This window comes from Typopeltis vanoorti, chromosome 3 (genome assembly GCF_054136105.1).
Source record: "Typopeltis vanoorti isolate ZY-2024b chromosome 3, IOZ_Tvanoo_1.0, whole genome shotgun sequence".
Classification (NCBI taxonomy): Eukaryota; Metazoa; Arthropoda; class Arachnida; order Uropygi; family Thelyphonidae; genus Typopeltis; species Typopeltis vanoorti.
In genome coordinates, this window is record NC_143551.1 from 98,393,361 (window position 1) to 98,420,395 (window position 27,035).

The 27,035-nt window shown below is 38.0% G+C and overlaps 1 protein-coding gene across 1 annotated transcript in view; it reads left to right on the top strand.

Annotated features, from left to right (window-relative positions):
• LOC150108410 (endosome/lysosome-associated apoptosis and autophagy regulator family member 2-like) overlaps nt 1-27,035 on the top strand; it is a 477,226-nt gene that overhangs the window by 159,264 nt on the left and 290,927 nt on the right. The window contains exon 9 of the mRNA XM_090390460.1: nt 10,719-10,823. Within this exon, the coding sequence (XP_090246586.1) occupies nt 10,719-10,823 (105 nt within the window). The remainder of the gene's footprint in view (nt 1-10,718; nt 10,824-27,035) is intronic.

Consider the following 27,035-nt stretch of genomic DNA (forward strand, 5'->3'; position numbering starts at 1 on the left):
AATGGAAAGGGGAAACAGGGAAGAGCCTGGATGGATAGGGAGAGTGGATAATGGGAGTAGTAATGAATGTATGTATGAGGATGAGCAGCATAGAAATGGAATAGATCGAGATGTGGAGTAGTTGAGACAGCAAACGGACAGGTGTGATGGGAAAATTACAACTAACAACTAGCTCATATAGGACTGGTTATAAACCTAAAAGTGAACTGCTGTGTTTATTTACAAATGCCAGGAGTATCAGAAATAAGGGAAATGAAATTATTTCACTGATTGAGTTTGTTCACTCCAGAGTTATTGGAATCAGTGAAATCATTGAATGAAGATGATATGAGAATAGAAATGGAAGGATACAGTGTTTTATGTGAGAGTAAAAAGAACAAGAAGGGAGTGCTGCTGATGATAACAGGGGAATTATGTCTACATAAGGTAGACATGAAAGACGGAAATAATGGCAATGGTTTTGAGGCAGTGTTGTGTAAGGTGGAGGTTGATAGGAAGAGATATTTAGTTGGATGTTGCTATAGACTGTGAATGTGGAGGGTGGTGATGAAATGTATACGCAACTTCGGTTAGTGAACAAGGAAAGGGTAATTATTCTGGTTGATTTTAATTATGGCAGAATAGATTGGAATGAAGAGATAGCATTTGGGAATAAGGAAAATGAATTTCTTGAGTGTTTGAGAGACAATTCTCTCAGGCAATATGTAAAGGAGTGCACTATGAGGATCGAAAGTTTTAGACCTGATCATTTCATCAGAGGATGAAATTGTTAGGGTTTGCATTTGTTTGCATTTCCCTCCAGTTAATGAGAGTAATCATGAAGCAATCGCATGGGTTGTGGCCAGCCATATGAAGACTTCTGTGATTAAAGGATATATCTAGAACTACAAAGCTGGTGATTATGTCAGGCTTAGGAGACAGCTTGGAGCTATAGCATAGAATCAGGAATTGAGTGGTAAGGAAATAAATACTACTTTGGAAACTTACAAAGAAATACAGAACAGCATCAATGGGTGAATGTATTCCGATCGTCAAAGGCTGAATAAAATAGGTGTAAAATGGATGAATGAGGGGAGATTAATCATGAAACCTGGAGGAAGAAGGCACTTTGGAAGCAGCACAAGATGAATAATATCAATGATAATAATAAGTTGAATGAAGATTATAAAGAGCAGGCCAGGAGAGTGACTCAGTTGGTAAGGACAACAAAAGTGCAGCATGAGCAGAAATTAACAAATCAGGCCAAGAAAAACCCTCATGAGATTTTTCAATATGTTGCAATTAGAAGGAATACTGATTATGGTAAGATGTTAATGGATGAGAGTGGGAGACTGGTGACTGTTGAAGCGGGCATAGTTGAAGTGTTCATGAGCAGTTCATCAGGGTGTTTCATCCACAGTGTGAAATCACAAGCTCAACTGTATAGAATAAAAATGCAAGAAGACTTAATGGTGTGCAAGCAAGAGTTATATGAGGAGTTAAACAAGCTAGATATCAATAAGGTAATAGGATTTGATGATATATCACCACTTGTCTTAAGGGAATGTTCAAAGGAGTTAGTATCAGCTTTGGCCTATCTATTTATTAAGCATCTTGCAACAGCACATGTTCCAAAGGAATGTGAGGAAGGCAGAATTGTTCCACTTCACAAAGGTGGCAATAAGGCTAAGGCAACAAATTATAGGCCGATCTGTATATCTGGAGTTGTAGTTAAGGAATTGGAGAGATTGTGAGAGATAGGAGACAAAAATGGGTTGATTACAGTGATATTCTTTGTGTTTGTCAGTGGGTTTGCTAAAGTTAGGTTATATTTTAAAAACTTGCTTATGTGCTATAACAAAGTGATGAGTGTATTGAACCAGGAAGATGCATATACAGTGGTATACTTAGATTTTGCAGAGGCATTTTGATAGATTGCCACACCACAATTTGGTAACTAAACTGAAGCAGATGGGATTGGATTATATGAGTTGGATAGGTGAATTGCTATAAGATAGGTATCAGCAGGTTTTGTGGGGGGGGGAACACTATCTCAAAAAAAAAAGTTGCTAGTGGTGTGCTTAGGGGTCAGATTTGAGAATGCTGTTATTTCATTTGTATATTAATGATATTGGGATAGGTTTAACTGGAGATATACAACTTTGCAGATGATGCAAAACTCAGGAAAGTGATGAAAAATCACTTGATTGGAGGACTTGAATTGATTTACAAATGTGAATGGGCAACAGTATGGAATTATGAATTCAATGTTGCAAAGTATACACTTGGCAGGGAAATTTTAGAGGAAGATGAGGAGATAAGAGAACTTGGAGTAGTGATGGACAAGAATCTGAAGTTCAGAAGTCACATTGCACAAGTTGTGAAGACATCACATCAGATTATGGCAATGATGTGGAGGAACATGTGGACTTGTAGAAATAAAGAGGTTCTGGTTCTCTTATATAAGACCTGGATCAGGCCAGATTTGACCCCCCCCGGTAATGAGGATATGTTGGAAAGTGTTAGACCAGTTACGACCTTAGTCAGAAAAGACTGACTAAGGTGGTAACTGGTCTCTGGGATTGTGATATGAGGACAGATTGAGGGAATGCAGTTTGCAAAGCCTTGTGCATAGGAGGAAGAGAGGGGATATGATTGAGACATTTAAGTTGGTGAAAGGTGGTTATCAAGTTAATGTGGAAGAAATTTTTCATAGAATGGGGGGAAGTAGGTAAAACAAGGGGACATGCCTGGAAGTGATATTAGGAGTAAGTTTTTTGCATGGAGAGTGGTTGGTCAGTCAGTCGAATGTGTCATCCATATCCCTTGTTTTTGAGTTAAGATTTTTTTTTTTGAGTCCTCTTTTTTTGAATACTCGAATATGTAAGGAAGCAAGATAAAAATTCCTGCAAATGAGGCTTGAGGTTACAAAAGGATAAAAGATTGTGTTAATGACAGGATGAATTAATGAATTTTTAATGTAACGTGTGCCACTGTAACATTTATTGTACACCTGTATAATAATAATGTATTCATTATTATTATACAGGTATCATTATTATTATTCTGTATTCATGAGAATATAGTAATTTTATTACTGCAAATGTTTCAACCAGAAACTAATTGATCATCATCAGTGCATCAGCATACTCACAAGGTGAAGCTACAACAAAGAATGATTAATCTTATTTACAGAGCTGAGCTACGTGCTCTATGCCACTTACTTGGTGGTTACAATAAAATAAGATTACAATTAAACATGTGAAAAGGCTTATGTGTTTGTCATGCGTGTTGATTAATTTTAATGGTATAGACACAGACTGATACAAAAATAACTATTTATTAACTTATTGCTGATATTTTGTTGGTATTCTATCCAGCTTCTTCAGAGCACAAAAATAGGTTGTCACAGTATGCGAAACAACAATAATCTGGTATAACAGTGGAACTAGTTTGAACAATTGTAATTATTTTTATTATTATTATTATTCAGGCCTCCATGGAGTCAAAAAGACTCATCGTGGGAGGTCCTTCCTAAGAGCATAAAGTCTGTCCAGACTCATCGAGGGGAGGTCCCTCCCCACAAGAAACACAAAGTCTATCATACCACTCCTTAAACTCATTGACCATTCTCGCTCTCACCACTCCATCATCTGGCAATGCATTCCACGGTTCAGCCATCCTCCATGCAAAGAAACCACTCCTTACCCTCTTGCTCACAGTTTCCTTTTGTAACTTCCAGGGATGGCCTCTTGTCATCACTCCTTCCCGCTGTTCAACCAAGCGAAAGAACTCCCCAGTGTCAACCCTGTAACCACCTCAACTGTTTAAAAGTCTCAATCATATCACCTCTCCTTTTTCTATCCACCAAACTCTGCAGTCCACATTCCCTCAGCCGATCTCATAACCAAAATTGTACAGTCCTGAAACCATCTTTGTCATCTGTCTTTGTACCCTTTCCACAGTTAATTTATCCCCTTCAAATCCTGGGACCAAATCTGAGAACAATAGTCTAAGTGTGGTCTAATCAGAGACCTGTACAACAGAATGATAACCCTTTTATCTCTGCAGGTCAGTGTCCTTCTCATTATTGCAGCAATCCTCTGTGTTACCTTCACCACCTTTGCAATATGTCCCCTAAATTTCAGGTTTCTATCATTCATCAATCCCCAGATCTCTTGTCTCCCCTACTTCCTCCAGTATAACTCCTCCCATAGAGTATGCAGTGTCCCATTGATGTTTCCCAAACCTCAAGACCTTACATTTTGCTGCATTAAACCGACATGCCCCATTCATTTTCCCATCTATCTAGCTTATTCAAATCCTCTTGCAGGGCTACCCCATCTGCACTATTACTAATAATCCTTCCCAGCTTCGCATTATCTGCAAACAACTGAATATCCCCTTGCAATCCACTGACAATGTCATTGATATAAAGGTTAAACAATATAGGTCCCAGTACTGAGCCCTGCGGGACCCCACTTGTAACTCTCTGCCTCCTTGAAACTGTCCCACCATACACAACTCTCTGATACCTATTGGACAGCCAATCCTGAATCCAGTTGACAAATCTACATCCAGACCCATGTGCTGCAACTTAAATATCAGCTTATCATGTGGCACCCTGTCAAATGCCTTCGCTAAGTTTAAGAAAATTGCAGTATATGCCTTTCTCTCACCTAATGTTCTTGTAACTTTATTATAAAAGGCTAGCATATTGCTAAAACAAGAGCACCCCTTCACAAATCCATGTTGACTCTCACAGATAACATTACCCTCATCTGCCCAATGCCGTAGACGGTCCCTCACTACTTTCTCCAAGATCTTAACAACTACTGATGACACACAAACTGGCCTATAATTAGACACTTCCAGTCTGTTACCTCCCTTATGCAATGGTACTATCTTACCTTCCTTCCATTCCCTGGGCACCTTTCTCGTAGCCAGACTTTCATTGAAAAGCCGGGTTAAAGGCACTGTCAGTTCCCTAGCACATTCTCTCAAAACTCGTGGCGAAATACCATCCAGTCCCAAAGCTTTACTGACATCCAGAGTACTCAGTATCTGAAACACACTCTCCTCCTGTACCTCTAAACCTCGAACCTTCCCTATCCCCCTCTAGCATTAATACTGACTCCTCCAGGATGAAATACTCCAATAAAGTGTTCATTGAACAATTCCACTAAGTCCTCTGCATCAGTCACTCTATTTCCATTTTTATCCCACAATATTATTCTTCCACAGTCATTTCTCCTCCTACTGGCCACATAGCTTAAAAAATTCCCTAGGATTTTCTTTAGATCTTAAGGCCAATCTCCTCTCATATTCCTGTATAACAGAAAGACTTAAGTCCTAATTAGCTGCCATCTACATTGGAAAAAAAGAAGTAAAAAATAGGGAAAAGCAGGTATTAATTAGGTCTGAAGATGACTGTCTCCCAAATCTTTGGGAAATTTTATACAGCCATAATTGCAGGCATAAACTTCTGTGGCTAATTAGTTCAAAAGACATATTTCATTGATTACACCACATTTTTTTATTATTCAGTTCTAAAAAACACTGAAATAATAGTTCCCGACAAGTTTCATAAATCGTAGAATTTACATCTTCAGGGGGTAAATAGTATAACTTAAAGTTTAAACAAGAGAATTAATAAATACAAATCATAACCGTCTAGCTATTCATAAAACTCAAATAACAGAATGCAGATATATAACATTATTCACGTTGAACAATACTGGATGATGTCACGTGTGCTTGTTCTCATTCATACAGTCCGAGCTCAGATTGAGGTAGATTTTTTATTAGAGCTGACCACACTTGATGGAGAATTAAACCTTGATTTTTATTGCATTGGGTTGGGTTTTTTAGCATATTAGCAGCTTCTTTAAATTTTCTTATATTACTGTTGTTTTCTATGTATGACATCATCGTTTTTTGCCAGAGTACATCGTGTCCAGTGGAAGTGGTATGGAAAGCAAGACCCATTTTTTGTTCTCTTTTGTATTGTACGTCTTTTTGTTATTCAGCCATGCGTATTTCTCCAGATCTTCCTGTCTGTCCTACGTAGCAAATCCCACAAGAGCAATGGATTTTGTAGACTCCTGGATTTTTAAGAGGATGATGAGGTGGTTTTGGTGGATGTAGGAATCTTGAGATTTTCTCCATAGGAAGGAAGGCTACTTTTATGTTGTGTTTGTTCATTAATTTGGCTAGCTTGTCTGTAACATTTTTGAAATAAGGAAGCGAGATTGCATTTTTGTAATCCTGTTTAATTGTGTTGTTAGCTGGAGGCATTTTAAGGATTCTCTTGATGGTTTTTGTTTCATATCCATTCTGTTGGAGGATTTGTGTTAAGTATTTTAGTTCTTCATTACATCTTTCTTGTGTGCTGGAGATATTGTATGCTCTGTCTCGAAGAGTTTTAATTAAGCTTATTTTTTGTGAAGGATGGTGGATGGTAAATGCAACCTCACACCACCATCCTTCACAAAAAAATAATATAATATAATATAACAAAATATAATATAAATTTTCTTATATTACAACAGTAATATAAGAAAATTTAAAGAAGCTGCTAATATGCTAAAAAACCCAACCCAATGCAATAAAAATCAAGGTTTAATTCTCCATCAAGTGTGGTCAGCTCTAATAAAAAATCTACCTCAATCTGAGCTCGAACTATATGAACGAGAACAAGCACACGTGACATCATCCAGTATTGTTCAACGTGAATAATGTTATATATCTGCATTCTGTTATTTGAGTTTTATGAATAGCCAGATGGTTATGATTTGTATTTATTAATTCTCTTGTTTAAACTTTAAGTTATACTATTTACCCCCTGAAGACGTAAATCCTACAATTTATGAAACTTGTCGGGAACTATTATTTCAGTGTTTTATAGAACTGAATAATAAAAAAATGTGGTGTAATCACCGAAATGTCTTTTTTTACAGCCATAATTGTTGAGGTTTGGAGTATATTTCAAGGCTTCTATTGATCCAAGAACAATCTCTCTTACTTATAACCACTTCTGTGCAGCACGTTTGGGTTTTTCCAATTGATCCTGTGTGCAGGGATATCCAAGGCATGGTCTGCTAGACCCAACTTGCCATAGCGATAGTGCTGGATTTTTTTTTTTTTTATGTAGATATTAAATAATATCCCACATAAGGAAATCGTCTGTGCAGTTAGCCTAGTGACTTTGCACTTCACAACCATATGCCTGGGGATGGAGTGTCCTAGGTTTGATTCCTATCGATGACATGAGGCGCTTAAGGATCTTCCTCAGCCATAGCCAAGTTAGCCGGTCTTCGGCGTGAACAGCAGGATTGTTTCCTCCAGTTTATCTGGGGGTTTTCATCCCACAAGCAGGGTACCAGCCCCGTGAATGCACATGGATTACAGTCATGAATACTTAGAGGCATAGGGCTGACCATCTTATCCTCATATTTCTGTTATGAAATCCAAGCATGCTTGGAAGGTTGTGGACGCTTAAAGCCCTCTTAAACCCACTGGATAAGATAAGACATAAGGGAAATCATTGCTCTAAAAGAGCTACACAATAATAACCACACTGTTATAACCAAAGCAGACAAAGAGAATGCAGCTGTGGTGACGAATTCAACAGAATATGAAAGAAAAATACACACACACTTCTACATGATCAGTTAACATGCCAAATTATAGATCAGGGTCCCACCAACTCGCAAAAGAATAATGTGTGTAAATTATTGAAAAAAAAGCTCCTTCCTGGCCTAAAGAAACAGTTAACAAACTCAAGCCCTTGCACGTTAAACAACTCAGGATATATGGAGCACCAAAAATTCACAAACAAGGTACATCCTTGAACCCTATTGTGGATAGTATAAACAGTCCTACATACAAACTTGTTAGACATTTAGCTAAACTACTAGCCACTCTCACAAACAATTCTCCCTCCTTTGTTAAAAATTCTGCCCACCTAAAAACGATTTTAGAAAACCATACCTTAAAATGTTCAGACATGATGGTGAGTTTTGATATCACCTAACTATTCACAAATGTACTGTTAATTGAAACCATTGATTTACTAAAATTACACTTTTCCCCTTGATATATTTGAACGCTTCTAAGACAATTATCCCCTGGCCAACTCCCCCAGACATTAACCCCCATGAAAAAAAAAACCAGACAATGAACCCTTCCATTTGAAATATCAGTAGATGAAACTAAATATGATAAAAAAAAATTTTTTTAAAGTTTTAAAGTTGCAATAACAAAAAATAAATTGAATGCAGAATAACAAATTAATCTTTTTCGGGTGTTATCTTTGAGCACACAATCAAAGGGACCAATGACATTTCTAGGATCAGGTAATTTTGTTAATAATATTTACCTGTAGTTTCTTTAATCTGAATTATATGTCAACTAATTTTTCCTGGATTTTAACTGTTATGCCCATCATGAAGCAATTTCCTGGATACACTAATCACATGTCTTCCAGATGGTTCCTTATCATTTTGGGTTTATAGAAAATCCACACATACAGGGAGATATTTGCACGAACAATCACACCATCACCCATCTCACCAGTATGGTATCCTAAAAACACTAACCCAGAAAGTTAGGGCGATTTATTCCAATGACACTGCTCTAACTGCTGAACTCACTCACATACATCACTCCTCCTTAGCCAATGGCTATAATCCCCATAAGATAGACAAAATACTAAATGCTCCCGAGAAATCCCCCCCCCTTACTATCTACCACAGAAGATAACAACAAAACTGTCACCATCCCATACATTCAAGGTATATCTGAAAAGATGTCAAGAGTGATTGATAAACATCAGCTATGCACCATATTCATCCATTCACCCAAGGGCAGAATCTCTTCTTTATCACATCCAGGAGTCTTTGAAGTGCGCTGTTCATGTGATTGAGTTTACTATGGACAGACAGGAAGAACTGTGGACATCTGCCTCAGTGAACATAAAAAATGCATCTGCACTATCTATGGCAAGTCAGGTCTAGCAGACCATACCTTGGATACCCTACACACAGGATCAATTGGGAAAAAAAAAAAAAAAAAAGTGCTGTGCAGAAGTTGTTATAAGTCAGAGAGATTGTTCTTGGAATCAACAGAAGCCTTGAAACATACTCCAAGCCTCAACAAATGTGGCTGTATAAATTTGACAGAGATTTTGGAGACAGTTATCTTAAGACCTAATTAATACCTGCTTTCTCTCTCTTTTTTTTTTTTTTTCTATTGTAGATGACTCCTAATTAGGACTTTAGTCTTTGCGTTATATGCTACAATTGTTCAAACTAGTCCCATTGTTACTGGATTGTTGTTGTTTCAAGTTGAATCAACAGAAGTCTTGAAACATACTCCAAGCCTCAACAAGTATGGTTGTATAAATTTGCCAAAGATTTTGGAGACAGTTATCTTAAGACCTAATTAATACCTGCTTTCTCTCTCTTTTTTTTTTCTAGCATAGATGACTCCTAATTAGGACTTTAGTCTTTGCGTTATATGCTGCAATTGTTCAAACTATTCCCATTATTATACTGGATTGTTGTTGTTTCAAGTACTGCGATAAACTGTTTTTGTGTTTTGAAGATACTGGATAGAATACTAGCGAAATATCAGCAATAAGTTAATAAATAATTACTTTCTTATCAGTCTCTGTTCTCATCTATACTGTTAAAATTAATCAACAAGATTATAATTAAGGCTTATATTTAAAATTAATTATTTGAAATAAAATAAAAATTAATTTGATTTAATTACATAATAAAATGGCACAGCATTATATTAAATTAAAAAATAATAATTAAAATAGAAAGTGGGGGGGGGGAGAGAGAGAGAGAGAGAACATTATTGCTTACCATTTATGAGGATGAGATTTTCCCAAATCTTGGCAATAGAGAGACAGTCAGTCTGATTGAAATTTGGCTTGAAAGAAGTGTTTCAACACTCTCTTTAAATAACAGTTCAAACCTATATCTGCACAGATGTAAAAGGTGATTATTGGACCATAAGATATTGTCAGTGTCCACTTGATGCCGATCAAGGCCAGATTTTTTAGGTTTATTGTTGTTAATATAAGATTGGTGTTCTTGTAGAATCATTTTTTAACTGAATGTCTTGTTTGTCCAAAGTATGATTAGTCACTGAGACCAATGAGGTCTATGATGTATGTACCTTGAATGGATGAAAACCTCGATAAAAATCAAAACTGGTAGTACTGACCCTTCCTATAATTCACAGCATTACACACACACACACACACACACACACACATGCAAGAATGTATGCTTTGTATTATGGAATACTAAAGCAATTAATGAATTAATTGCTTAATTTAAGTTAAATTAATTTAACAATGTTCTGTTATGATTACACAAATATTCATAGAGAAAAGCAGCTTAAAAATTCAAGAATAAACTTGTTGATTTCAGTTGTGGATATGCATGTTATAATTTGCTTATGTTATTTCAGTATGCAAACTTTCACATGCCTGTTGTGAACCATAAACATTCAATAAATTTGCAAAAAAATTTGCTCCATTTTTTATTTATTACATAGAACAAAATGAAAGGATGCCTCATAGAAAAAACTAAGTTTGAAAATAAGGCACACCCGAGTGTGTGTGGTCATTATAATGTCTTAGAATGTGTATTTAAGAATATGTGATATCCTTTATTTTTTACATTTTTATATCATAAATCTATTTAATTTACTCCCTATAGATTGCAAAAAATGTCCAGCTTCAACGGCTCCTAATTATGGTCTTTTTTTTAAGTGGTGGCATGCAATTCCTCCTGGGATGACGTCTCGCTGCATCAGCTTGGACGGTAAATGGAGAAACAGTTTTAGAATAATATATAAATAATGATTATAGAAGTTTTAGAAATTCATATTGTTGATATTATTAGTGATATATATACTGAGTTGTCAGTTTCTAATAGTGAGGAGTATTCTCTTTAGCCTTGTACCAGCTTTAAATGATCAGGGTAAGGACTTTTAAGGTGTCAGAAGCATTACACAAAAATACTAGGGCCTTGCAGACTTGACTGCATTCCATTTGCCTGATTGATCTGTGATGGATCTTTCTCCTGAACAAAAATTGAAATCCTTGCTCATTTGGGTTGATTCAGAGTACATTAACCTGCTGAAAAGAACAGAGATATCTTTGAATACTCTTCTGGTTGGCAATAATGCTCAAGTTGATTTTTTTGTATTCAAATATCTCTCTGCAAGTATCAGTGGACTTAACACATGTCAAGAACACATTACCTACACCATCATTGCCAGAATGCATCCATTTATTCATGAAACATGCCGGCCTGGTTGGACGAGTGGTTAGCGTATTTACTCTGTAGCCAAAAGGCTGTAGGTTCGAATCCCACCTTGGATATGGATGTTTCTGATTGTCTGTGAAAATAATAGTGATGGTAGTGGACAGTAGATGCCATTGGTGTAGATAATGTGAATGGCTGTAGTTGGTGGATTTGAGTGGTGGAGACTGAGAGCTGTAGAGTAGGTGCCCTCCCTCGATGAGTCTTTGGACTCCTCGAAGGTGTCACATAATAATAATAAATAAATAAATAAATTGTAGCCATACTCTCATCCTGCTATCAGAGTGGACTCAGCACACACACACACACATTATTATTATTATTATTATTATTATTATTATTATTCAGGCCTCCATGGAGTCAAAAGACTCATCGCAGGAGGTCCTTCCTAGGAAACAAAGCCTATCAAGACTCATCGTTGGAAGTCCCTCTTAGGAAATACAGTCTATCATACCACTCCTTAAACTCATTGACCGTTCTCGCTCTCACCACTCTATTGCCATATCCACACTTTCTATCATTCCTCCAGGCAAACACTCCTCACACATCCTATCTTGAACACCACTGATTATTGAGTCCTCATACATTACACCTCTCACCACCCTCTTCATCGATTGCTCACATGCATCCCTCACTCTCTCCTCTAAAACTTTCTCTTTGTGTTTCCCTATTTACCTGCCTTCCTGACATCACTCTATCCCTAGTTCCAGTGCTCTCTTGCAGTTCCAGTGCAAGAGAACTGTTTCCATTCTCTCCTCTTCTCTCATTCCCATAACTCTCTCTCATTCCCTCTCTTCTAATGTTCCCATTCTCTCCTCTTCTAACATTCCTATAACTCTCTCTCATTCTCTCTCTCTTCTACTGTTCTTATTCTCTCCCCTTCTGCCATTCTCATAAGTTTCTCTCATTCCCTCTCTTATACTGTTCCTATTCTCTCCTCTTCTACCATTCCACTTCCATTTGTAACAGGGTACAATGCATTTGTACCCTGTTTCAAATGCATTGATCGTAGCAAGAGTGTTACCACTCTGGCTGCGATCAGTGAATTGACAGTTCAATACAATAGTGGCAGGTAAAGAAGCATACCAGAATCGTAGCTCATGTATTAGATTGTGCAATTCTTGTGACCTTCTGTTGGTCTTACATTAACAATCTGTGTTCAGTTACAGGACTGAAGACAGATTATTGATGGATGAATGTTTTCTGATTGTTCACCCATTCTCAGTTCTGTCAGGACCCTTTTGTGTGAGCAATGGCACTTTTTTGTGATAGCTGCACTTGCCTGGCTAGCTTGTTGGTCCATTACTGTATTGCATATTCACTCTATCTCACTCTGGCTATTTCACTCTTAGTGGAATAGTGGAATGCAATGCCTAAGTGTGTTGTGAATATGAACACATTGGAATGAATATGATACTGGCTTTGATGAAGCAGTGGATTCCATTATTATTATTAATATTAATATTGACCTACGTGGATTCAGAGAGTCATCATGGGAGGTGCACACTATCACACAAAAAAGAACTATGCCTTAAACTGATTCAGTGTGTTCATATTCACAACACACTTAGGCATTGCATTCCACTAACCAACAACTCTACATGCAAAGAACTTATTCCTCACTCCCTTGCTCACACCCTCCTTATACAGTTTCCAGGTATGGCCGTTTGTTCTATCCTCCTCTCTCATTCAATGAAAAATTTCTTCCATGTCAACCTGATAACAACTCCTGGCTAACTTATATATCGCAATCATATCCTCCCTCCCCCTCTTATGCATGAGGCTTTCTAATCTACATTCTTTCAATCTGTTTTCATACTCCACATTTCCAAAGACAGCTGACCATCTTTGTGAATCTTTGGATCCTTACTAACATATCTTTATCACCACAAAAACCCAGTGACCAAATCTGTGCACAGTAATCCATATGAGGCTTGATCAAGGCGACATATGGATTCTAAACAATGGTATTGTATATAATCTCATATACATTCCCTTATATACAATGGAATCATAACCTCTTAATTTCTGCACATTAAGGTCCTCCATATCATTGCCATTATCTGATGAGGACTTCACAATTTGTGTAATGTGGTGGCTCCTGAATTTCAGGTTTTTGTCCAGCACCATTCTTATATCTCTCATCTTTTCCCCTCCTTTAAAGCTTATCCCATCGTTACTTACCGAATTTCAAAACCTTACACTTTGCAACATTGAACTGACAGTTCCAATTACCTGCCCTCATACAATCTATTCAAGTCCTCCTGTAAGCCAATAACATCTGTTAGATTCTCTCCATTGCTTCATCTACAAACAGTTGCATATCACCGGTTAAACCGACCCCAATATCATTAATATACAAATTGAATAACAATGATCCCAATAAAGACTCCCGTGGCACACCACTAGTGACTTTCACTTTCAGGATACTGCACCCCCCCCCCCATATACTACTTTTTAATACCTATCTGACAGCCAGTCAGCAATCCAACTCACTAGTCTGTTATCCAATCCCATCTATTTTAGTTTATTTAACAGCTTGTCATGTAGAAATCTATCAAAAGCTTTAAGTACTTTAACTACGACTCTGTATGTACAGATTGGCCTATAATTTGGATCAACAGCCTTATCATCACTTTATGCAATGGAATAATTTTAGCTTGTTTCCACTCTGTTGGAACTTGTGCTCTTGTAAGACTCTTATTAAACAGTCATGCCAGTACTATTGCCAATTCCCTGGCACATTCCCTTAAGACACTGGTGATTTGTCATCAAATCCTGTTGCCTTATTGACATCAAGCTTATTTATTTCCTCACATACCTCCTGCTCACTCACAATTAAGCTATCCTCTCCCATTTCTCTACATTTGAGTTTTCCATGATTTCATCCTGATGAGGATGAAATACTCTTATAAATTGTTCATTAGATACCTCCTTGATGTGTTATGCAACAGTTACCATTCTGCCATTTTCATCCATTAACATCATCTTACCATAATCATTCTTCTTTCTACTTGTCACATATCTGAAAAACTCTCTAGGGTTTTTCCTGGCCTGATTTACTAATTTCTTGTCATACTGTAGTTCTGCTGTTCTTATCAGCTGAGTCACCTTCATTATTAATGATATTATTATATATAATGAACTACTCCTTCAGTATATATCATATTTTATATTGTCATATTGAGTTAAACAACTGATGATATAAATTTCTGATTAAAGTAGACTAAATAGAAAAAAAAAAATCCAATACAGCAATACCTCAAATAGTACAATTAATCTTTCCAAAATAATGGATTAAGTGAAACTGCACTGAGCAGAGCATTAGATAGATGCTTATCAGACATTATTTGATATGATGAAACAGTATAACATGATTAAATAGACATAATCTACTGAAAATGCAGAATGTTCATTAATGTTTTGCGAGGTATTGCCATTTGTTTGGGATTCACACAAATTATGTTAATACTGGCAAAGGTCGGTCAATTGGTAGAGCCTCTGCTACTAATGGCTCACACAAAAAGTTAAGCAAGTTTGAGCATGGTTAGTAGTTGGAAGGAGTCCTATCGTTCCAAGCTGTTGGCACGTCTCCCTCGATGAGTCTTTGGACTCCCTGGAGGTGTCACATATTAATAATAATAAAAAAGATGTGTGAACACAAAACAAATATATACAACAAAAATGTGTATGGCACATCTACAATAGGATTTGCTTAAGTTTTTGTTGATGCACTGCATACTTAACTAAATTACTGAGCGAGCACTTTGCACAAGTATATCATCCAGGTGGGTGACATTGCAGAAATGAATGAACCAAAAGTTTATACGGGAATTGTGGTGAATGAGGTGGAGGTGAGTAGTCTATTACAAAACCTCAATGTCAATACATCTGTGGGATTGGATGGTATACCAGCTCGTGTCGTACGTGAAGCAGCTAAAGAATTGTCAGTACCCTTGACCATTCTGTTTAATCTGAGTCTCAGGTCTAGGTTAGTCCCGAGGGGGTGGAAAGAGGGGAAAATAGTTCCACTGTATAAAGAAGGTTCCAAGACTGCTGTTGTAAATTACCGACCGATTAGCATATCAGGAATCGATGTCAAGGTCTTGGAGAAACTAGTCAAGAGAAGAATACAGGATTGGATAGATGAAAATGGGATACTGTATGGGGGACAACATGGTTTTGTGAAGGGTAGATCATGCCTCAGTAATCTGCTCACGTTTTATAACACTTTAACGACTGAACTGGATAAGGGTAATGGGTTTTTTCAGTGATTCTACTAGACCTTGCCAAGGCCTTTGATAGGATACCACATGGAACTCTAATCAGTAAACTGGAGCAGATGGGGATGGATATAGGTTGGTGAGATGGATAGGAGGGTGGTTGATGGAGAGATACCAGAGAGTGGTTTATTCAAGAGTGAAGTCCAAAAGATGGCTTGTGACTAGTGGTGTGCCGCTGGGTTCTGTTCTTGGACCACTACTTTTCAATTTGTTCTTTAACGATATAAGAAAGGATCTGAGAGGAAGTGTTCACTTGTTTGCTGATGATGCAAAGTTGGGTAGAGCAGTTGTGGGTGCACAGGATGTCAAAATTTTGCAGGATGATTTGGATAGCTTGGAGGACTGGGCTAAGGAAAATGGATGTCAATTTAATGTGGCAAAGTGTAAGGTTATGCATTTTAGAGTGAAAAGATTAGCAGCAGTATATCACATTGGTGGAACTGTACTCCAGGAGATCGATGAAGCCAGGATTTGGGAGTGTTGGTCGATAGGGAGTTGAAGTTTAGGAAGCACATTGCAAAAGTGGCTAAAACAGTTCATCAAATCACTTGGGTGCTGAAAAACACTAACGAGCAGAGACAAGCATTGTCTCTGTTATTGTTCCTCTGTATCGAGCCTTGATAAGACCTCCATCTAAACTACTGTGCCCAGATATGGGTGCCAGGGTTTCTTCTTGATGGGGAGGAGGTGGAGAAGATCCAGAGACACGTGACCAAGATGATAGCAGGACTATGGAATGAACTTTATGAGAACAGGTTGAAGATTTGTGGGTTGCAAAAATTGGTTGATAGGCGGAAAAGGGCTGATATGATTGAGACATTCAAATTACTGAAGGGTTTCTATAAGATTAATTCAGAAGATATTTTTGAGAATAGGACTGGTAGTGGGAGGACTAGGGGCCATCCATGGAAGCTTGGTAAGAGTGTAGTTAGTAAGGTTGTTAGAGCTAGGTTTTTTACTTGGAGAGTGGTAAATGAGTGGAATAAGCTGGCAGAGTCTGTTGTGGGTATCATGACTGTAAATGAGTTCAAGGTGAAGTATGATAGATACTGTGTGAATGTTGAATAGTTGTTCTTGACATGATGTTTGGCCTCCCTCAATGAGTCTATGGACTCCTTGGAGTTGCCCGTAATAATAATAACTCAGAGGATAATCGCGATGTTGAAGCAAACCTCGATATCTAAGGATAAGGAAGTCATTTTGCTTCTTTATAAGGCTTTGATAACCACACCTGGATTATTGTGTGCAGATTTGGTCTCCCAGGTTCCAAGGGATAAAGAAGCTGTGGAAAGGGCGCAAAGAAGAGTTATGACGATTATATCTGGATTATGGGATTTGGATTATGAGGAGAGATTGCGAGTATGTGGATTATAGACTCTGGTTAACAGGAGAAAGAGGGGGTGATGTGATAGAGGTCTATAACTTTCAAATGGGTGTTATAGGATATCGTCTTATGAAATTTTTCATTATATGGAAAGTGGGGAGAGAACACTAGGGCATCCATGGAAGTTAAGTTTGTTCACAGTCAAGAAAGGGGTAAGAGCTAGCTTTTTCTCCCAGAGAGCAGTGAATCAGTGGATTAGTGTCCATTAAGTATATTGAGTGCACTCAATACACTCGAGGGAAACTAATCCACTGTGAATGAATTTAAGGGAAGATATGACAGCTGGTTTGGGTGATTTATAGCCTCCCTCGATAAGTCCTTGATTCCCTGGAGGTCTCAGATGATAATAAAAATAATAATGTCGAGGGCATCAAGCCAGTTCAGCTGAACATTCCTTTAGCATGTATGCTGAAATTCCATCTGTCCCTATTCTAATTTCTTATCTAGGTCATGCAGCAGTTCTTCAATCTCATTATCATGAAGACCTCTCTCTCTTTATCCCACGTAGTAGCAGCACTGTGCACATGGTTGGTCGAGTGGTTAGCGTATCTGCTCCCCAGCCAAAAGGCTGCGGGTTTGATCCTGCCATGGGCATGGATGTTTGTGATTGTCTGTGAAAGTACTAGTGGTGTGGTAGTCGGCAGTAAATGGCATTGGTGTTAGATGATGAAGGTTGGTGAAGTAGTGAGACAAAGAGTTGTAGAGTAGATGCCCTCCCTCGATGAGTCTTTTGACTCCCTGGAGGTGTGATGTAATAATAATAATGTTGCATGCGCCTTTTTGATATATCTTAGTAAATTGAGCATCTGTTAATTGAACTATCTTGTCGGCTTCTGATACAAGAGTACCGTTTGCTTTCTCTAAAATGATTCTTCCACTTTAATTTTTTTTTTTTTTTACTTGTGGCATAATGATAAAATTCTTTTGTATTACCATTAGAGATTTATGCAAGAATACTTTATAAGATACCAAGAAAAATTGTGGACGAACAAGATTGCTTCAGTCCCAACAAGCTGCAGCTTATAATCCTACCACTTTGTGATGTTTGTGATGATCTTTAAGCCGGAGATGATAATTTCATCACCCAGTGCAAGACTCTTACGCTTATTGGAGGCATGAAGTCACTTGACAAAGTTTCATATTTAGCCTGTACAGTAGGGTTTCTAGTCTATGCAAAATTGATTAAATTAAAAAAATATATATTAATAAAATAAAAAAGTAGAAAGTAGGTCCACAACCTGTAATGGGGTGGGAGTTACATGAAAAAAATCTGAATCAGATTTTCACTTTGATAAATAGTTGAGAAATAAGGTAATATAACAGAACTCTGTATTGAAGTTTTGTAGATCTGGAAGCTGTATATGACAAAGTGTGCAGAGAAAAGTTGTTAAAGATGCTGTAGGTATGCGGAGTATGACAAGTTGGTAATTAAATTATAATTGATTCAATTGGATAACAGAGTAATGTATTGGGTTGGAGATTAGCAGTCGTAAATTATTACTATTACTATTATTATTACTATTATTACAGGCAACTCCAGGGAGTCATTAGACTCATCGAGGGAGGCCCCAAATCATATTCATCACAACTATTCGACATTCATACAGTATCTATCATACCTCGCCTTAAACTCATTCACTGTCACAGCATCCACCACAGACTTAGGGAGCGCATTCCACTCATTCACTACTCTAAAAGTAAAGAACCCAGCTTTAACACCTTTACTAACCACACTTTTGCCCAGTTTCCATGGATGTCTCCTAGTCCTCCCACAACCAGCCCTATTCTCAAAAATATCTTCTGAATTAATTTTATAGAAACCCTTCAGTAATTTGAATGTCTCAATCATATCTCCCCTCCTCCGCCTATCAACCAATTTTGCAACCCACAAATCCTCAACCTGTTCTCATACGGTTCATTCCATAGACCTGCTATCATCTTGGTCACTTGCCTCTGGATCCTCTCCATCTCCTCCCCATCAAGAAGAAACCTAGGTGACCAAATCTGAGCACAGTAGTCGAGATGGGGTCTTATCAAGGCTCGATACAGAGGAACAATAATCTGCTTGTCTCTGCTTGTCAACATATTCTTCAGCAACCAAGTAATTTGATGAGCTGATTTGGTCACTTTTGCAATGTGTCCCCTAAATTTCAATTCCTTATCCACCAACACTCCTAAATCTCGTGCCTCATCAATTTCCTGGAGCACAGTTCCACCAATGCAGTAAACTGCCTCCAATCTTTTCACCCCAAAATGCATAACCTTACATTTTGCCACATTAAATTGACATCCATTCTCCCTAGCCCAGACCTCCAATCTATCCAAATCATCCTGCAAAATTTTGACGTCATCTGCATTCCCTATTGCCCTACCCAACTTCGCATCATCCGCAAACAAATGAACTGTTCTTCTCAGATCCTTTCCTATATCATTTATGAACAAATTAAACAGCAGTGGTCATTTTCTTCTATCCAATCTTGTATTTTCCTCTTGACTATTTTCTCTAAGACCTTGATAATGATTCCTGTTATGCTGATTGGCCGGTAATTTTCAACAGCAGCCTTGGAACCACCTTTGTGCAGTGGAACTATTTTCCCCTCTTTCCACCCCCTTGGGACTGACCCAGTCCTGAGGCTCAAATTAAACAAAATGGTCAAGGGCACTGACAATTCTTTGGCCGCTTCACGTACGACACGAGCTGGTATACCATCCAATCCCACAGATGTATTGACATTGAGGTTCTGTAATAGACTAGTTACCTCTACTTCATTCATCACAATTCCAGTATAAGCTGTTGGTTCTTCCATTTCTGCAAAGTCACCACCTGGATGATATACTCTTGCAAAGTGCTCGCTCAGTAATTCCACAACATTGACTGATTCGGTTACCTCCCTACCCTCAAATATACTGCAAATTGTATTTGAAGAGCATTATTTTAGAAGAGGAAAGTCACTACTGATATTCTCCAAAGGTCTGGTTTGGGACCATTGCTGTTTAACTTGTATGTTAATGATACTATAGAAAGTTTGAATGCAAGATGTGGAATTGTTTGCAGCTGATGTAAAGTTGGAAAGAACAATGAGGTGTAGAGCAAATATTGTAGCTTCTCAAGAGGACTTGAATGTACTTGGTGAGCATGCAAATGAGTGGGAATACGACTCATTGACTGCTATTGAAGTCCACTTTGTACACTCAAGGTTGCAAAGTAAGGTTTTAAAATTTGGTAAGCAGTGACAAGATGCAAAGTATACAGTTAGTGGAGATATCTTATAGGGATGTAGGAGATAACATATCTGAGTTAACTGCGAATAAGAGCCTTCATATAATGGTCACATTGCTAAATTTTTGAGGACATCACAGTGAATTATGGTAGTGATGCAAAGGACATTCACATGTAGAAGTAAGTAGCTTATGGCTTTCTTGTATAAGGCCTTGATCAGGTCATATATAGATTACTGTGTACAGATTTGGTCATCTGATTTTCAAAAGGTGGTTTCTGGTATCTGAAATGTTTGTTTGTTATGAAGAAAGATTGAGGAAATGCAATTCACAGAGGGTGGGGAAGGGAAGATATTATTATTATTATTATTATTATTACGGGTATCTCCATGGAGTCAGTAGACTCATTGCGGGAGACCCAAACTAGCAAAACAATATCTGTCATATCTCTTCTTGAATTCATTTACAGACAAAGAGCTCACAACTAAGTCAGGCAATGAATTCCACTCATTCACCACCCTCCAGGCAAAAAACCTTGTTCTGACACCTTTGTTAACCACACTCTTCTTTAATTTCCAGAGATGACTCTTGTTCTTCCATCACTATCACACAGCTGATATGATTGAGACATATAAGAATGTTGAAGTGAACTGGCAGTGCCTCTGACAAAGTTGTTTAATCTAACTCTCAGCTCTGGCAAGATTCCAAGGGAGTGGAAAGAAGGTAAGATAGTTCCATTACATAAAGGTAGCTTCAAGACAGAAGTAGCACATTACAGACCAATTAGTATGGAGTGGTGGTATTGGAAAAGTTGGTTAAAAGTAAAATTCAGGAATGGGTCTATAGCAATATGATACTTTATAGGGGACAGCATGGCTTTGTAAAGGGATAGGTCCTGCCTCAGTAATTTATTCACATTTCATAATAAGGTGACAGCAGAATTGAATAAAGAAAGTAGCTACACCATGATACTGATACTGCTGGACTTTGCAAAAGCATTTGACAGAATACCACATGGAAAACTATTACATAAGTTCAAACAGATGGGAATCAATATGAAGCTTTTGGCATGGATAGGTGGACAGCTGATAGATAGACATCAGAGTATAGTGTATGGTGGAATGGAATCAAGGTGAATGAGGGTAACTAGTGGAGTGCCCCAGGGTTCTATACTAGGGCCACTGTTCTTTAATTTGTATATTGAAGATATAGCAGAAGATTTGAATGGGAATATTCAGTTGTTTGCCAATGATGCAAAACTAGGGAGGGCAGTAGTTGATAAAGGTGATGTAGGTATCTTACAAGATGATTTAAATAAATTGTCAGTGTAGGCAAAGGACAATGGTTGTAAAATGTAAGGCAATTCATTTGGAGATGAAAATATTATATACTTCATATCATATTAATGGTACTGGTTTACATCACTGAATCAATTTCTATGGAATTTGAATCAAATGGAACTATATCTTTCCTTGATGTTTTCATAAAATGAGAATTGGGTGGTGTTTTTCACAAGCCTTTCTTTTCAGGTTGATATATCCATCAGAATTCAGCTCACTATGCCTCTCAAAAATATGGCATTATCAAATGCCTTCTTTCCAGAGCTCATTTTATCTGTTCTTCATCTAATCTATTTTAGAAAGAAATTTCTACAATTAAAGAAACTGCCATTCTCAGTGGTTACAACCCCAAAACAGTAGACAAGATATCAACCATTTTTCCCCACCCTCTATTAGAATAGCAGACTCACACAGAATTGCTTTCTCATGCATTAAAGCTATTGCAGAATGTATTTCTTGCAACTTAAAGAAGTTTAATATTTCCATAACTTTTAAGTCTATAAATTCAATTAGTTCATTGACACTATATCCAAAAGATAAAATTCCATTTCTTCCTCTACCTGGAGTTTGTTCAGTCCTATGCAACTGCAGGTTATTGCAGTTCAAGCTGTTTCTGTACACATTTTGTGAACACCAATCTTACATTTGTTTGAAGAAATGGAAAATAAATCGGGTCTTGCAGAACATGAGATTACTAATACTAGCCATATGATCCTTTGGAATGGTGCCAAATTACTACATAGATATTCCCATAAATATGAGCTTCTCTTTAAAGAAAGTTCTGAAGTATTTCAATATTGCCCAAATCCCAACCTTAATGATTGATTCTATGCCAAAAAGCTGGGAAATTATTATTATTAAGAATTATACTGTTTAAATTATATAACTATTTTATTTATGTATTTCTTTATAGTCACATGCATGAACAGCATGTGACTATAAAAAAATATTGGTTTGAAACACTGCATTAACACAATACCTATCATATATCTCCTTAAACCTATTCACTGTTGGGGAACTCACAACCACCTCTGGCAATTGATTCCACTCATTCACCACTCTTCAAGTAAAGTTACTTAGTCCTCACACCCTTACTAACCACACTCTTAGAAAACTTCCAAGTGTCACTATCACTTATAAACAAAAGTTTTTCCTTCTGATATCACTAATCTCTTTTCCTTTGCTATCCATTCAGGATGTTTCTCGTGGAAGCACAAAATTTATGAACAGATAGTGAACCACTATGGGTTTTCCTTTTCCCCGTTACCTTGCCAACTTTTTTATGGAATGTTTTGAAAAACAAGCTCTTGACTCAGTCGCTCTCAAATCTTCTACTTGGTTAAGATATGTGGTTAATGTGTCCTCATTTGGCCTCATGGCATAGACACATTAGACTCCTCTCTCACCTCAGTGGTCCTCACCTTAGAATCCAGTTTACTATGGAAAAGGAAACTAATAATAGTTTAGCCTTTCTAGACACCTTGGTAACATGCCTACCCAATGGTAACCTGTCTTATAAGTACACAGGATACCCATTCATACAGGCAGACACATTCAGAAACTTTCCCATTGCCCCCCCCCCCTTCTCAACAATATGGTATCATTAAAAACTCTAACCAATAGAGTCTATAACGTTTGTTCCAATGAGTCTTCTCTTACAGCAGAACTTAATCACTGCAGCACACCTTCTTATCGAATAGCTATAGTTCCCACAATATAAAAAAAAAATCAGTCCATCCCAAAATTCTCAACATTCTCTTCAGAAAGATTTTCATAATGATATGACCATCATCATCGTCATCCCCTATGTCTGAGGCACTTCAGAAAAAATAGCCAGAATCTTAAAGAAATACAATCTCTGCACGACTTTCAAGTATCATCGAAAACTTGCTACCCTTATTCATACCACTAGAGATCAGCTCTCTCCTAATATGTACATACAGGAAGATCAGTCAACATCTGCATGGAAGAAAATAAAAAATATATCTGCACTAATGACTATGGCCAATTGGGCATTGCAGACTATGCTTTGATTTAAAGCTCACAGAATCAATTGGAAAAGGACCACTATGATCCATAGCAGTAAGCATAGAAGAAAGACTGTTTTCAGAATTGACAGCTGCTCTCAGAAATCAGCCTAATTTGAATAAATGTCATTGCTTTAAACATTCCAAAATATGTCAAACACTAAAACTTAGAGATTCCAGTTCATCCCCATCGTTGCCAACATGTGCCAGCAGTGGATGCCCCACCTAGTTAGGATTAGTCTTTCATCCACATGTCTCACTTAGTTTTGTGTTGCATTTGTGTATATGTTACATGCGTTGTATTGTTCTCCCTGACAACGTCTCAGTGACTGTGGTGAAACATTGGAAGAATTAAATATTCTTTTTAATCCTTTCTCACTGCTGTTTCACTCCATTAAGCCTCTAGCATGAGTTTCTTCCAGCACTTTAGACTTAACACAGATGAGTTTCAAGTTGTAGGAGGAGAATAGTAGATAGAAATTGTTTTGGTCCTCAACCTTATGGTTGGTTGGATAGAAATATGCTATTTTAAAAGGGAATAATGATTATGAAACAAGGTGGTTTCCTGTTTCCTTCCTTGCCCTAAGTATTTATGACTGTAAATGTATGTGTTCATGAGGCAAGTTTGCCTGTTTTGAGGGATGAAAAACCCAAGTTTCTGGTGGGGGGGGAATCCTCCATATCGATATGAGACCAGCTAACTCACCTTTAGTCGAAAAGGTCTGATGAAGGTTCCTTGCATGACAGGCAGGAATGGAACCCAGGTCTTTCCAACCAAAGGGCTTCACGTATACCAACTGGGCTACGGAGGCTCAGATAGAAATTAGAAGTTCAAATTGGATTAAGGAGAATCATATATAGTATTATACATGGACTTTGCAAAAGCATTTGATAGATTACCACATGATAAGTTGGTATACAGGTTTCAGATGATGAGAATGGAAGGATCGGAGATCGGCTCTCTGAACAATACCAGCAAGTTGTGTATGATGGAGCAGTGTCTCAAAAAAGGGAGGTAACCAGCGCCATGTCCCATTGCCCTGCTGTTTAACTTGTAGTAAAGGATATATCATGTGATATATCCTAACCTGACCAGATGGGCCGACCACCATCTCACTCTGCTATCTATGTTGGTGACTTCAACTCTAATCACACCATGTGGGGCTATTCCTCTAACAACCAAGATGGTAATCTAGTTAACTGGATGGATACATATAACCTGTATTTGATCTACGACACCAAGCAAGAAGGCACTCTTCACTCGGTCAGATGGAACAGAACCTACAACCCCATTTCTGTGCATAGTCTCTAAAACCAGAACCATCCTCAACAGATTCCCTAACAGCCAGCATTGTCCTACACTAATAGAGGCAGGCACATCAATCTCAATCATAAGTGGAATACAAATCGCTAGATGGAACCTTCACAGATCCAACTGGAATGTATTTGAAAAGCAAATCGAGCAAATTATTACAGCAATATCATCCATCCCTAATTGCCATCCCAGATTTGTCAAACTAATCAAAACTGCAGCCGAAGTCACTATTCCTAGAGGCTACAGAAAACAATACATCCCATGCTGGAGCAGGGATATTGAGGAACTTTTAGCCAAATATGAAAAAACTGAAGACCAACTATTATTTAAGGAGCTCATAGCAACGCTTGACAAAAACAGAAAGTAAAGATGGATCTCGACCATCCATGAACTTGACTTCACCAAATCTAACCAGAAAAGCTGGTCACTTCTGAGAATATTAGGGGAGGGGGGACAGAACTAACAACATGCAAACCACCAGAGATAACTCCTGATCAAATGGCTAATCATTTACCAAAAACCTCCAAGTCCCAGCTTTACTAGGAAAATAACTGTGCACTCTTCCATCAGAAAACATCTGAAGATGGCCTCCGAGCTTCCTAAACTTAGACTTCCGAGTTTGTATGCCCAGTTTCTCTAGAAGAGGTATAAGAAGCCTTAAAACTCACCAAGAATGGCAAGGCTGCAGGAGTGGATGGTATTCTCCTCGAGTTTCTAAAACATCTCAGCCAACGAGGTCAAACAATGCTGACCACCCTTTTCTCAAAAATTGTAACAACTAGGAAACTACCAAAACTGTGGTAGGAAGCCAAAATAATTGCCGTTCCCAAACCAGGGAAAGATCCAAATGATGTCAAAAATCTATGACTTATCTCCTTGCTTTTCTCCACCTTTAAGCTCTTTTAACGAATTCTCCTTAAAAGAATTTCACCACTCATCGAAAGAGCACTCTCGACTGAACAAGCTGGCTTCGGGCCAGGAAGAAGTTGCTGTGACCAGGTCCTGGCCCTGACAACAACACAGATTGAAGAAGGCTTCCAGAAGAAACTTAAATCTAGAGTTACTTTCATTGATCCAACATCAGCTTATGACACAGTCTGGATCAGGGGCCTCCTTCTAAAGCTAAGCAATATCATAAGGTGCTAAACAACTTACCAGCTTTTTGAATCCATTCTCTCCAACAGAAAGAGCTGGGTCCATATTAGTGGAAAAAAGAGCAGGCCCAGATTCCTCCACAATGGTCTTCCACGGGGTTCTGTTTTATCCCCTTTACTCTTTAACATCTACATTTCTGACTTACCACATGCCAGCTCAAGCAAATATATATATGCCAATGATCTTGCGATCCTACACCAGTCTACCTCCTTTGCCAACCTGAAAACAACCTTGAACACAGATTTGAACATTGAACATCCTGGAGGTGTACTTCAAGCAGTGGTACCTGAAGCCAAATCCAACAAAAACTGTGTCCACAGCATTCCACCTGAACAATGCAGAGGTGAATCGACACCTCAACTTCTCTTTCTATGGCAGAATGGCAGAACATGAGCCTCTGAAATACCTTGGAGTGAGCCTGGACAAAAGACTAACCTATAAAAGGCACATCACCAATCTGCCCAACAAAATTAAAATGAGAAATAATATAATTTCACAGCTTGCTGGAATAACCTGGGGTTGTGGTGCTGATGTCTTAAGGTCATCTGTACTAGCCCTCACATTCTCTTCAGCAGAATACTGTGCCCCTGTCTGGGAAAGAAGTATGCACACTAACATTATAGACACTTAGCTAAACACTTCCATGCGCACAATTAGTGGGACACTGAGAAGCACCCTTCTTCCCTGGTTGCCTGTCCTATCTAACATTGCTCCACCTCATATACAGAGAAGACAAGCCTCAATTAAAGTATTTAATAAAATAATAAGCAACTTGCCCTTGCACCAGACTCATAAATCCACCTAGTCTTCGCCTAAAATCAAGAAACCCTTTCTGGTCCACAGACGAACTCTTTTCAGCTGCCTTACTATCAACACCTGACATGTGGAGAGAAAACACTGGTCCAACAATCTTCCAACAAATGGTTTTCTGGTTGAAGATTCTTGTGCTCTGCATCTGGTTTTGCTCTTCCTAGGAAGATTTGGT